This window comes from Giraffa tippelskirchi, chromosome 3 (assembly GCF_054371585.1).
Source record: "Giraffa tippelskirchi isolate mGirTip1 chromosome 3, T2T-mGirTip1v1.2.pri, whole genome shotgun sequence".
NCBI classification, from domain to species: domain Eukaryota; kingdom Metazoa; phylum Chordata; class Mammalia; order Artiodactyla; family Giraffidae; genus Giraffa; species Giraffa tippelskirchi.
This window is the reverse complement of record NC_137277.1, coordinates 23,632,031-23,647,057: the sequence shown is the minus strand read 5'-3', so window position 1 is coordinate 23,647,057 and position 15,027 is coordinate 23,632,031. Positions and strand designations below refer to the sequence as shown.

Sequence of the window (15,027 nt, the reverse complement as noted above, 5' to 3'; positions counted from 1 at the left end):
AAATTCTCCAAGCCAGGCTTCAGCAATACGTGAACCGTGAACTTCCAGATGTTCAAGCTGGTTTTAGAAAAGGCAGAAGAACCAGAGATCAAACTGCCAACATCCGACGGATCATCGAAAAAGCAAGAGAGTTCCAGAAAAACATCTATTTTTGCTTTATTGACTATGCCAAAGCCTTTGACTGTGTGGATCACAATAAACTGTGGAAAATTCTGAAAGAGATGGGAATACCAGACCACATGACCTGCCTCTTGAGAAACCTGTATGCAGGTCAGGAAGCATCGGTTAGAACTGGACATGGAACAACAGACTGGTTCCAGATAGGAAAAGGAGTACATCAAGGCTGTATATTGTCATCCTGCTTATTTAACTTATATGCAGAGTACATCATGAGAAATGCTGGGCTGGAGGAAGCACAAGCTGGAATCATGATTGCCGGGAGAAATATCAATAATCTCAGATATGCAGATGACACCACCCTTATGGCAGAAAGTGAAGAAGAACTAAAGAGCCTCTTGATGAAAGTGAAAGAGGAAAGTGAAAAAGTTGGCTTAAAGCTCAACATTCAGAAAACTAAGATCATGGCATCCGGTCCCATCACTTCATAGCAGATAGATGGGGAAACAGTAGCTGACTTCATTTTTCTGGGCTCCAAAATCCCTGCAGATGGTGATTGCAGCCATGAAATTAAAAGACACTTACTCCTTGGAAGGAAAGTTATGACCAACCTAGACATAATAAAAAGCAGAGACATTACTTTGCCAACAAAGGTCCATCTAGTCAAGGCTATAGTTTTTCCAGTGATCATGTATGGATGTGAGAGTTGGATTATAAAGAAAGCTGAGTGCTGAAGAATTGATGCTTTTGAACTGTGGTGTTGGAGAAGACTCTTGAGAGTCCTTTGGACTGCAAGGAGATCCAACCAGTCCAGCCTAAAGGAAATCAGTCCTGGCTGTTCATTGGAAGGACTGATGTTGAAGCTGAAACTCCAATACTTTCGCCACCTGATTCGAAGAGCTGACTCATTGGAAAAGACCCTGATGCTGCGAAAGATTGAGGGCAGGAGGAGAAGGGGACAATAGAGGATGGGACGGCTGGATGGCATCACCAACTCAATGGACATGGGTTTGGGTGGACTCAGGGAGTTGGTGATGGACAGGGAGGCCTGGCGTGCTGCAGTTCATGGGGTCGTAAAGAGTTGGACACGACTGAGCAACTGAACTGAACTGAACCTATGGGAAATGCCCAACTCCAGCCCTTCCAGTCATCCTGTCAAACCTAAGGGGGTAAGAAAACTTGAGAAGCACCAGTGAAGCTCTGCCCAGGAGTACAAGCTCACCAAAAGAGTAAGATTTAATCATAGGACTAAAGAATGCTTCCCCTCTGCTCTTACCTCACTGCTGCATTATTAAAGGTCTATTTATCACAGTTCCTTTTACCGAGGACATCATGTCTACCTTTCAACAAAAAATTGCAAGGGATACTAAAAGGCAGAAAACACTTTTTAAAGAGACTGAACAAGAATCAAAACCAGAATCAGATATGGGACAATATGGCACAAATGTTAGAAATATCGGATTAGTAATTTTTCTAAAAACTGAAGCACCAACACTTTGACTACCTGATGCAAAGAGCCAACTCAGTGAAAAAGACCCTGATGCTGGAAAAGATTGAGGGCAGGAGGAGAAGAGGGCAACAAAGGATGAGATGGTTGGAAGACATCACCAACTCAATGGACATGAATTTGAGCAAACTCTGGGAGATAGTAAAGGACAGGGAAGCCTGTTATGCTGCAGTCCAGGGGGTTGCAAAGAGTTGAATACAACTTAGCAACTGAACAACAACAGCAATAACATCTAATGATGGATAACACAAGCAGGGAGATGGAAGTTCTAAAGAAATAAAAAGAAATGCTAGAGATCAAAAACACTAACAGAAATAATGTCTTTGGTGGGCTCACAGACACAGCTGAGAAAGGAATCTCTGAGCCTGAAGATATGACACTAGAAACTTCCAAAACTGAGAAGTAAAGACAGGAAAAAAAAAGCAAAAACAAAACAGAACAAAATATCCAAGAACTGTGAGAAAAGTACAAAAGACATTAAGTACATACAAAAGGAATACCAGAAGGACAAGAAAAAGAAACAGAAGCAGGGGCTTCCCTGGTGGTCCAATGGTTAAGAATCTACCTTTCAATGCAGGAGACATGGGTTTGAGCCCTGGTCGGAAAAGGGGCAACTAAGCTCGCACACCACAACAAAGAGCCCTCACGCAGTAAGGAAAGATCCTGCATGCTACAACTAAGACCTGATGCAGCCAAATAAATAAGTATTTTTTAAAAAAGAAAGAAATGGTATTTATAGCAATAAACAGTAAGAATTTCTCTAAATGAATGTCAGAAACCAAACCACAGATCCAGGAAACTAAGATAAGACCAAAAGGATAATGGGGAGGTGGCAGGGGGTGGAAAGAAGAGGGGGAAAAAAAACCCAACTACACTTAGCCATATCAGAGTCAAAATTTAGAAAATCAAAGCTAGAGAAAAAAAAAATCTTGAAAGATGCTGGAAGGAAAAAACACCTTAAGTATAGAGGACCAAAGATAAGAATTACATTTGACTTCTCAGAAATTATACTAACAAGAAAAGAATAGAATGAAATCTTTAAAGTGTTGAGAGAGAAAAACTACTAACCTAAAATCCTGTACCTTTCAAAACTGTCCTTCAAACTGTAGGAAAATCTTTCAGTCTTTTTGTGAATCTAAACTGCTCTAAAAAAAAAAAAAAAGCCTTTTTAAGTGAAGAGAAATAGACTTTTACAAACAAAAATTGAGGGAATCTGTTGCCAGCATACATGTTTTCCAAGAAATGTTAAAAGTTCTTTAAAGAGAAGGAAAACAATGTAAGCCAGAAACTCAGATTTACATAAGAAAGGAAGAGCATCAAAGAATCAATAAATGAGAGTAAAATAAAAATGTTTCTCTTATTCCTAATTCATTTAAAAGATAAGAATTTGTTCAAAATACTAATAGCAGCAATGTATTTGACTATGTTGGTTCTGTGTGGAAGCGTATGCATAAGCGAAACAAATGACATCAATGATACAAGGAATGGGAAAGAAGAATTAGGAATACATTATTATAAGGTACTCACATTACCTGTGAAATATTGTCTTTTTATTTGAAAGTGGACTAGATTAGAAGTAAACGTGCACTGCAAACTCTAAGGCAATCACTAAAAAAAATTTTTAAGTATAATTGATATGCTAAAAAAGGAGAGAAAGTGGCATCATATAAAATGTTCATTTAAAACCATAAAAAGGCGGGACTTCTGTGGTGGTCAATGGTTAAGAATCCACCTGCCAGTGCAAGGGACATGGACTTGATCCATTTTCTACAATCTCTTACAGAATACAGAGGCAGAGGGAATATTTCCTAACTCATTCTACGAGACTAGTTGTTACCTCAATATCAAAACCAGACAAAGACATTACAAGAATATTATAGACCAATATCTCGTATAAAGTGAAAGTGAAGTCACTTGGTCGTGTCCGACTCTCTGCGACCCCATGGACTGTAGCCCACCAGGCTTCTCTGTCCATGGGATTTTCCAGGCAAGAATACTGGAGTAGGTTGCCATTTCCTTCTCCAGGAGATCTTCCCGACTCAGGAATTGAACACAGATGCAAAAATTCTCAACAAAATATTAGTGAATAAAATCCAACAATGTATATATATGTATGTAATGTATGGCTGTATCCTTTCACTGTTCACCTGAAACTACCATAATATTGTTAATCAGCTATACTCCAATACAAAATAAAAAGTTTAAGGTTTGAAAAAAAATAATTATAAAAATAATTATGTACCATGACCAAGTGGAATTTAACCCAGTATGAAAGGCTGTTTCAATGTTTAAAAATCAGTTAATGTACTCCATCACAGTAATAGGCTAAAGAAGAAAAACCACATAACCAAATGAATAGATGCACAAAAAACATTTGACAAAATACAACACCCTTTTATGATAAAAACACTCAATAAACTAGAAATGAAGATGAACATCTTTAACTTGATAAGGAATATCTACAAAAACCATACAGCTAACATCATACTTAATGAGAAACTCTGAATTTTCCAGCTAAGATGAAGAACAAGCAAGGATGGGTCCTTTCACCTCTGCTTTTCAAAATCACACTGGAAGTTCTAGCTAATACAATAAGACAAGAAAAGGAAAAGGTATACATACTGGAAAGGTAGAAATAAAACTATCTTTGTTCACAAATGATATGGTCATGTAGAAAATTCAAAGGAATCAACAAAAAACTCTTGCAACTAATGAACAATTAAAGCAAGCATGCAGGATTAGGTTAACACACTAAAGTCAACTGCTTTCCCATATACCAGCAATGAATAAGTAGTATCTGAAATTTTTCAAAATGTATCATTTACATTATCACCCCCACAAAATGAAATACTTAGGTATAAATCTAACAAGATGCATACAAAAAAAACTACAAAACTCTGATGAAAGACACCAAAAGAGTCAAAGAAGAAAAAGATATTCCATGTTCATGGATAAGAAGACCCAATATTGTCAAGCTATCTGTTCTTCTCAACCTGAACTACAGACTCAATACCAATTCCAATCAAAATCCTAGAAAGTTATTTTGTGGCTATTTTTAAATTTACTCTAGAGTTTATATGGAGATGCAAACAATCCAGAATGTCCAGCTCAATACAGAAGGAGAAGAACAAAGTCAGAGGACTGACACTACACAACTTCATTCAAGACTTAACAATAATAAAGATGATGTGGGATTGGAGAAATAAGAGAAAAACAGATAAATGAAAAAGAACAGACAGCCTAGAAATAGACCCACATACATACAGTCAACTGATCTTGACAAAGGAGCAAAAGTAATACAATGGATGTATCTTTTCAATATATGGTGCTGGAAACCGAACACCCAAATGCAAAAATAATAATAATCCAGGCAGACCTTACCCGTTTTATAAAAATTAACTCAAAATAGATTATAGTCCTAAGAAAACTCTTAAAGAGATGGGAATACCAGACCACCTTACCTGCCTCCTGAGAAATCTGTATGCAAGTCAAGAATCAATAGTTAGAACCAGACATGGAACAATGGACTGGTTCTAATTGAGAAAGGAGTAGGTGAAGGCTGTATATTGTCACCCTGCTTATTTAACTTATATGCAGAGTACATCATGTGAAATGCTGGGCTGGATGAAGCACAAGCTGGAATCAAGATTGTTGGGAGAAATACCAATAACCTTGGATATGCAGATGACACTACCCTTATGGCAGAAAGCAAAGAGGAACTAAGGAGCTTCTTGATGAAGGTGAAAGAGGAGAGTGAAAAAGCTGGCTTAAAACTCAACACTCAAAAAACTAAGATCATGGCATCCAGTCCCATCATTTCATGGCAAATAGATGGGGCAACAATGGAAAAAGTGACAGGCTTTATTTTCTTGGGCTTCAAAATCACTGCAGATGGTGACTGCAGGCATGAAATTAAAAGATGCCTGCTCCTTGGAAGAAAAGCTATGACAAACCTAGACAGTGTATTAAAAAGCAGAGACATTACTTTGCTGACAAAGGTCTGTCTAGTCAAAGCTATGGTTTTTCCAGTAGTTATGTATGGATGTGAGTGTGGGACCATAAAGAAGGCTGAACGCCGAAGAATCGATGCTTTTGAACTGTAGTGTAATCCTAAAGGAAATCAGTCCTGAATATTCATTAGAAGGACTGATGCTGAAGCTGAAGTTCCAATACTTTGGCCACCTGATGAGAAAAGCTGACTCATTAGAAAAGACCCTGATGCTGGGAAAGACTGAAGGCAGGAGGAGAAAGGGATGACAGAAGACGAGATGGTTGGATGGCATCACTGACTCAATGGACATGAGTTTGAGCAAGCTCCAGGAGATGGTGAAGGACAAGGAAGCCTGGTGTGCTCTAGTCCATAGGGTCGCAAAGAGTTGGACATGACTGAGGGACTGAACAATGACCAAAATGCAAAATACAAAGCTATAAAATTCTTGCAAGATAACATACAAGAAAATTTAATTGACCTTGGGTATGGTGAAGACTTTTCACATACACCACCACCAAAGACACAACCCACAAAAGAAGTAAATAACCTGGACTTCATTAAAATTAAAAGCTTTAGGGACTTTCCTGGTGGTCCAGTGGTTAAGAATCTCCCTTCCAATGTAGGGGACACAGGTCTGATCCTGAGTCCAGGAACTAAGATCCCACATGCTGCAGGGCAACTAAGCCTGTGTACCGCAACTACAGAGCCTGCACTCTAGGAGCCTGTGCACCACAAACCAACTAGAGAAGCCTGCATGCTGCAACAAAGAACCTGTGCACCACAAATAAGATCCTATGCAGCCAAACAAATGTACAAAGAATCCTTGAAACTCAACAATAAGAAAAAGAACAATCCAGCTAATATTGTTCTATTGTTCTTTTTCCAACTAATATTGTGCCAGGCTTTCCAGGTGGCTCAGTAGTAAAGAATCCGCCTGCCAATGCAGGAGATGGAAGAGACACAGGATTCGACCCCTGGGTTGGGAAGATCGCCTGGAAAAGGAAATGGCAACCCTCTCCAGTGTTCTTGCCTGGAAAATTCCATGGACAGAGGAGCCTGGCAGGCTATAGTCCGTGGGGTTGTAAAGAGTCAGACAAGACCGAGCACGCATGAATGCAACTAATGTTGCACAAAAGACCTGAACATACCCACCAAAGAAGATATTTTGATGGCAAAAAATCATTATGGTCCTGCAAATGGTGGTGTACGGTCCCACACCACTACACACCTATAGAATAGCTAAAATCCAAAGCACAACAACAAATGCTGGGGAGTATGAGCAACAGGAACTCTCATTCATTGCTGGTTGGAATCCAAAATGATAACAGTCCTTTGGAGGACAGTTTGGCCGTTTCTGACAAAACTAAACACACTTTTATCATAGGATCCAGCAATCATGCTCCTTGGTATCTAGCAAAAGAAGTTCAAATCTTACATCTTCTCAGCTCAGTTGAGTTCAGTCGCTCAGTCGTGTCCGACTCTTTGCGACCCCATGAATTGCAGCACGCCAGGCCTCTCTGTCCATCACCAACTCCTGGAGTCTACCCAAAGCCATGTCCATCGAGTCAGTGATGCCATCCAACCATCTCATCCTCTGTCGTCCCCTTCTCCTCCCGCCCCCAATCCTACCCAGCATTAGGGTCTTTTCCAATGAGTCAACCCTTCGCATGAGGTGGCCAAAGTATTGGAGTTTCAACTTCAACATCAGACCTTCCAATGAACACCCAGGATTGATCTCTTTTAGGATGGATTGATTGGATCTCCTTGCAGTCCAAAGGACTCTCAAGAGTCTTCTCCAACGCCACAGTTCAAAAGCATCAATTCTTCGGCGCTCAGCTTTCTTCACCGTCCAACTCTCACATCCATACATGACCACTGGAAAAACCATAGCCTTGACTAGACGGACTTTTGTTGGCAAAGAAATGTCTCTGCTTTTAAATATGCTGTCTAGGTTGGCCATAATCTTCCTTCCAAGGAGTAAGCATCTTTTAATTTCATGGCTGCAGTCACCATCAGCAGTGATTCTGGAGCCCAGAAAAATAAAGTCTGACACTGTTTCCACTGTTTCTATCTCCCATGAAGTGATGGGACCAAACGCCATGATCTTAGTTTTCTGAACGTTGAGCTTTAAGCCAACTTTTTCACTCTCCTCTTTCACCTTCATCAAGCAGCTCTTTAGTTCTTCTTCACTTTCTGCCATAAGGGTGGTGTCATCTGCATATCTGAGGGTATTGATATTTCTCCCGGCAATCTTGATTCCAGCTTGTGTTTCTTCCAGCCCAGCATTTCTCATGATGTACTCTGCATATAAGTTAAATAAGCAGGGTGACAATATACAGCCTTGACATACTCCTTTTCCTATTTGGAACCAGTCTGTTGTTCCATGTCCAGTTCTAACTGTTGCTTCCTGACCTGCATACAGGTTTCTCAAGAGACAGGTCAGATGGTCTGGTATTCCCATCTCTTTCAGAATTTTCCACAGTTTATTGTGATCCACAAGGGAACAGTACTCAGAGATAAAAAGAAAGGAGCTACCAAAAAATGAAAAGACATGGAAAACTGCATATTACTGTGTGAAAAAAGCCAATCTGAAAAGGCAACATACTGTATGATTCCAACTAATGACCAACTGGCAAAGACAAAACTATGGCAAAAAGATTAGTGGTTGCCAGGGAAAAAGATGAGTAAATAGGCAGAGCACAGGAAGATTTTTAGAGGAGTGAAAAGATTCTGTACAATACTATAACGGCAGTGGCAGAAACATGTCATTACATATTTGTCAAAACCCATGGAATGTGTAACAGCAAGAGTGAACTCTGAACTACGGACTTTAGGTGAGAATGACATCAACGTAGACTCATTTGCTGTGACAAATGTACCACTCTGGTTTGGGATGCTGATAGTGGGAGAGGCTATACGTGTGGGTAGAAGAGAAATCTCTGTACTTCCTCATCAATTTTGCACTAAATTTAAAACTCTAAAAACTAAAGCTTTTTAATTCAAAAAATAAAATCAACATTTAATTCTGAAAACAAGCTGCCCTGATAGTTACCAGAGAACCGGGAAAGTATTTGGTTCCTTAATGTAGCCTGGACACTATAGCAAGCTTATGCATTAATTTATCTATTCTTCAGAAGAATAACAGCACATAATAGACTTTATGTTCAAAATTTCCAAAACTTGGGAGCTCCCTGGCTATCCAGTGGCTAGGGCTTGGCACTTTCACTGCCACGAGCCCAGGTTCAATCCTGGTTCAGAAAATAAGATCCCGTAAGTAGAGTGGTGCAGTCCAGAAAAAACAATAGTAAATAAACAACTGGTGGTGGTTTAGTCACTAAGCCAGGTCCAACTCTTGCAACCCCATGGACAGTCTTCTCTGCCCATGAGATTCTCCAGGCAAGAGTACTGGAGTAGGTTGCCATTTCCTTGTCCAGGGGATCCTCCCAACCCAGGAATTGAACCCAAGTCTCCTTCATTGCAGGCAGATTCTTTACCAACTGAGCTATAAGGGAAGGCCCCAAATAAACAAAAGACAAAATAAAAACAAGTTCTCAAAAATAATGCCATTTTAGTGTTCAAAAACTCTAAAAGCTACCTAAAAAAAGATGTTATGCTATATTTTGAATTTTTTTAAAAGTACATACCACAGGAACTCTTATCACAAACTAAAACTATTTGCTAAACATATTTAATAGTAATGGCATATTATACATAATTTATATCAGTTTCAATTAAGAACCAAGAAGAATCTCACAAGGGATTTTCCTCTTTTTAATGATACATCTATGCTCAAGTCTTATCTTCATGTCCAAGTGATAAAGAATATGCATAACACACCACAGTTCCCTGGAATCCCTCTTCAGAGGTTGCAAAATCAACAGCATTCTGGCCCACAAAAATGTTCTGTTTGGCCAGAAAAGTTGTTTAAAATGTTAATATATTTATGTGAGATATAGACTCTTCGGTTCAGCCTGTGCCCCAATTTCTATTTTCCTACATCCAGCCGAATTCATTCAAGTTTGTTGAATGAATTGGTTTTAGGCCCTACCCTATATTGTTATTAGTATAACTAAAGTTATATTCAGATTTCTTTAAAAATTTTCATATGAATCGTGGTATCATATTTTAGTACATTTATACTGGAAAGGGATATATTCCCTTCTTTCACTCTTCCAGATTGGAGAGCTAGCACTTAATTAGTCACATATGTATTTTCAGAACAATGCCATAAACAACTCTATCACAAAGAGAAAGTGGTGTATTAATGTTTTTACTAATCCACACATAATTGTATGGAAGAATAAAGGTTACTAATAGTTGGATAAAGGCTTATGATTAAGTGTGAGGAACCTTCCTATTTTTGAATAGTTTTACTCAAAATTAGTATTTGGCAATATTTCTGTTTGTTTTATCCTTTCATGAAATACACATGCACATATGCATCATACCGAAATATACAATCCTACTTCAAGAATAAATGTGTTAAAATTTACATGCTTTATATGGCTAAACCAAAGTGATGCTGGTGGATCTGAAACTATATAATAGAACTTCGCATGATGTATTATGTAACCAATGGAAAAGCTTTTTCTTACATAGCTAATTCTACAAACACATACCTGGCAGAGTATACTAAGGGAAAAGTTGGTACAAAACTGTCAAGTGATCATTCTCTATGTGGTTATGCCCAAGCCATCAACTATTAATGATAAATTAAAAGACTATTTACCTGTCAGGACCTGAGTTCAGGCACTCAAAAGTTTCGTATTTCTCTTGCAGAAGCTGATGACAATACTAATCCCTGCACTGTGTAGGGAGGTGCATTCCTTGCACTGGCTTAAGTGCTAATGATTTCACCAACCCTTGAAGTGCAGAACAGTAAAAAAACAGTTTTCAGCCGTTTTTCTTACTGATTTCTCATTTTAAAAATTACAAAGTAAGATTTCAAATAGGTTTTAAAATAAATTATTTCTGTTTAAAAGGCAGTGCCTTAGTTTAAAAAGACATGCCAATAGATCTATCTGGATTACTGCACATATCACAAGATGGCCTTTTTCATCAATTAAAAATTTACACACAGAAGCAACAATTTCATGCCTTCAAATAGTTTTCTGATTTTACCTTAAAGCACCAAGATTTTGGCTACAGATACGTAAAGCGGTCTTCCAGAAGGCAATCATAAATATTAACAGGTACTGGATGAGATTAGCTGGGTTAAAAAATCCTATCTCTCCTGTTGACTCATTTATTACCCTGCCACCAGCTTACAGCCCTGGAAGAAGCTGACAGTCAAGTTCACAAGTACTAGTTTCTAAAGAAATAGTGCTATACTCTCCTAATAAGATAAAAATCAAGAAATGCTTCCGTATCTAAGGGCAAAATTAAGCTATGTATATATCTAGAACGCCAAATCTATCTGTTTCTGTCTCCTTAAAATATCAAATTAATGTAACTTCCTATTCTGTTATACTCTAAAATTAAGTGGGTTTACACATGACTCCAAGTTTTTCCTACTGCTATAGGTCGAGTTGAGAAATGTACCTTAGCTAGTTCTGAAGAAAATATTTTACGTATCTAAAAACATTTAATGTTTTATATGAATCTCTCTCCAAATCCTATTGCCTATGAATTTTCATTAAGAATACTAACACTGCTTCTTTAAGATTCAGATCTTTATGCACTTGGCACATTCAGTTACACATATTCAAACATTTAAATTCTCTGAATTCTTTCCTGCCACTTTAGTAGAGGAGGATAAAAACAAACCTGAGCTGAAACTATGCCAACTGGAGGATACACATTTATGTTGCTAGTACTACCTAGCTAAACGTAACAACATATTGAAACCCTATATTGAATTTAAACACTCTCTACCTACAACAAAGAAAGCTTGCCTTGATATGCTTACCTAAGGTGCTTCCATTTTTCCTCAGTTAAAGAAATTAAATAATCGCTTTCATTTACCAAAGATTTTTTTTTAAGTTGGCACTCACTCAAAGTCCATTTGAAGGATCTGTTCCTCTAACTTAAAATGGCAGCAGTTGACCTCATTTACAATCAACTGAACTTCTAAGCACTTCTTGGCAATAATATTCTCAACTGCTACATATCTTATCTTTCTATGGACGCAATAATTTAAGAAAAACTGAGGAGACACATATAGCCAGGCCTTAAAATGTTACTTGTATGCTTATTTTCAGTATATTGTGAAGAAGGGAAGCAGCAATACAGAATGTAAATCAAAAGGTCAAATTTCTAACAATTCATATCAAAAGAGAAGATTTTCTAAGAGGAAAAGTCTGAGTAGCAAAGACTAATCAATAAGCCATTTTAACAGGGAATGTCAAGTCAAAAGTAAAAAGCAATTCAGATCCAAAATTGATATATTTGTGAGTTCATGCCAAACTTGGTAACTTTTTCAAAAGCAGTTTATGTGGGAATAAGAATTCGGGCAGAAATGGATTATTCAGTTTAATTCTTATTGTAATTACAAGATCTAAAATATTCCTTTGTTAAAGATCCTGAGTTTCCACACATTCGATGCTATGTTTCTTTTCAACATTTTCTTCCTCTATAACTAACTCCATCATTTAGTTTCTAACCTTCACATCAGATCTCATAAAGCAAATGTTTTCTGCCAATTATGAGTAACACTATCTCAATTTTAATCTATTATTTAAGAGAATAAAAAAAAACTTTAAGAAACTCACATATAAACTAGTCTGCTTGAGAAACTTTTCATGTTCAAAGTATTTAATTTTTCAAAATAACTCTTCAGATCTACGTGAATGGTATTATATTTATTTTACACTCATGAAAATGTTATCTGCCTAGGGTCACAAAATAACTTAAATGTTTGAAGTAGAAGTAAAATTGTGACATTTTCTTTATTTCATATTATTCAAATATCTATGACCATCTAAAGAATTTTCCTATTTCAAATGTAACAAACATTGATATCTTAATCTGAAGTGTATGTATTAAACACACACACACACCAAAGCACACACAGAAGTACATATTATACACAAACATGGAGACAGCAAACTAAAAGGGAAAATAGCGCTTACCTTCATCTCCTTCTGGTACATATGAAGCTGTAATAATGTCAATATCAGCACAATTCATCACAATCTGATTGGTTGCCTGCCTCACCTAAGACAGCAAAAAAAAAAAGTCAGCAGTGTCAGAAATAGCCTAGATTATTAATATGTACATCTTCAACTTGGCCTAATACATGTCATAGGCAATTTTTTAAAAAATCCAGACATGATGAAAACCTAAGCTAAGTATTTATGCAACAATGGTAGAAATAAATGACTAGTTCTAAATATCCAAAGCAATTCACATTTTTGTGGTAATATTCAAAGCAATAATACTTAGATATTTCACAGAATTCAAGTATCTGACCAATGAGCTAAATAAAAGGCTTCCCCCCACACACTTAACCCTTAATTTAAAACAACTTAAATTGTTTAATTTCAAAAAAATTTTAATTAGGAAACCTTTCTTATATGTTGCAAATAATTATGTATCTCAACCTCCACATCATACCCTTCATGAGTGTAAGCTCTTTTTGTAAGAATAGAGGAAGAAATCTGGTATCATAAACTATGTCAAAACTTCATAAAACACTCTTTAAATTTTTTCTTTTCCCAAAGAAACATCTTGAATGTAACAGACACTAATGACTCATCACCAAGATTAAATAAACTTTTACGGCTTTGTCTTATTTGATTTAGATCCAAAAAAGTAGAATATAGGTATAAAGAATACCCCTTCCTCTCTTCCTCATTCCTTAATCACTATCCTAAGCTAATGTATATATTTCTCATATATGTTTAGTACTTTTGTCACATATATAAAGAACAGCAAACAATGTTTTTAATCTTATACAAATGATATCAAAGTGTCTATAACCTTTGCACTGTATCCATTGTTGTTTAAATGAGAATTTTTCTGATCACTAGTAACATTAGTTACCTCTTTTGTTTCTTCTCTTTCTCTCTCCCCAACTTCTACAACCACCCCCCCACCTCCCTTCCTCCCTCCCTCTCTCATTTTCTTTCTTTTTGGCCCTTAAGTTTTTCCTCTGCAACTTATTCATAACCCCTGCTCATTTTCCAATTTGGTTGTAACCTTGTTTTTATATAATTGTTGCATTAAACAAAACCTCAAATTCATTTTCAGACATTTGAACAGTCTAAATCTAAAATAACAAAAATAGAGATGTCCTAAATCACAAACAAATGCCCACAGAAGCCAATGAAACAGGCGAGTACAGTAGGCCAGGTGAAGGCTATGCATAAAGGAAAGCTATGTGCAAAGGAAGGAGGAAGTATACATTTCTTGGAGCCAACTAATTATTGCTAAATATGGGGAAAAACAAACAAACAATGTTGCCAGATCTTTCAATTTTAAAAAGCCACAAATACAAATTCCACCTGCAATCTCCCAATTTTTAATTAATGACAATTAATTCAGATTTTTCAAAAACACTGTGTAGATCAAACAAAACCAACTGTAGTCAACAGTGCCTTGAGGTCACTGAACAGACCACAACAGTAGGTAAAGAAACAGAGTAATATAAAATCTGTATGAAAAACCTACCTAAGAGTAATTATTTTATTAGGAACCAATACATACATATGATTAATATTAAATTAAAATTACCTGGCCTAAATTACAGGCAATATATTATTAAACTTATAACAGATTGTCAAAATCTCTAACATGTAAAGAGAAACTATTTTGGCTCATAAAAAAAAAAAATCTTCTCATAAATCTTCCTGTTTCTAAACAAAAATACCATTTAGTGAACAGTTTTTTAATTTTGTAAGTGGTAATATTCCATTCTTCACACTGTTTATTTTGTCAGAACACATCTAAACAACACTAAAACTTTTAGTCCCAACTGACTGTTTATAGCACTATATTTAAACAAAAAGAAAAAAACAACCTTGCCTATTCACAAATTGACTTTTAAAAAAATTTTCAGAAACACAGGAATAAAGCATTTACCAGCATATGTTCCAAAGGGTGAAATGAATAAAAAACTTTCCAGGGTTTGAAGCTGGCATACAGAATAATAATAGTGGTTTAGTTACATGTCTTAATCTTTACCTAGGCAACTTTTATTTTCATCCATCAGCATCTATAATGAATTTAATGGTAGCCAAGCAGTTAATCTACCATGTCAAGATACCTGTACTACACTACATATGCCAAATGACGTTTATCTCACTCCTATTGTACCATTTTGAGGAAAAGTGTTTGGAAAGGCACAGGATACAACATCCAGTTACATTCCAGTACATTCCAATTCCTCCTGGGTTTAGGGAAAACCCACCAGTTTATAGAAAGGACAGGGAAGCCTGGTGTGCAGCAGTCTGTGGGGTTGCAAAGAGGCAGA

At 36.8% G+C, this 15,027-nt stretch overlaps 1 protein-coding gene across 7 annotated transcripts in view; it reads right to left on the bottom strand.

Annotated features, from left to right (window-relative positions):
• The window catches only part of NPEPPS (aminopeptidase puromycin sensitive), a 136,092-nt gene that overhangs the window by 79,982 nt on the left and 41,083 nt on the right, over positions 1–15,027 (bottom strand). For all 7 annotated transcript variants that reach the window (XM_081582336.1, XM_081582332.1, XM_081582335.1 and 4 more), the window contains one exon: positions 12,686–12,770. In XM_081582336.1, the coding sequence (XP_081438462.1) occupies positions 12,686–12,770 (85 nt within the window). The remainder of the gene's footprint in view (positions 1–12,685; positions 12,771–15,027) is intronic.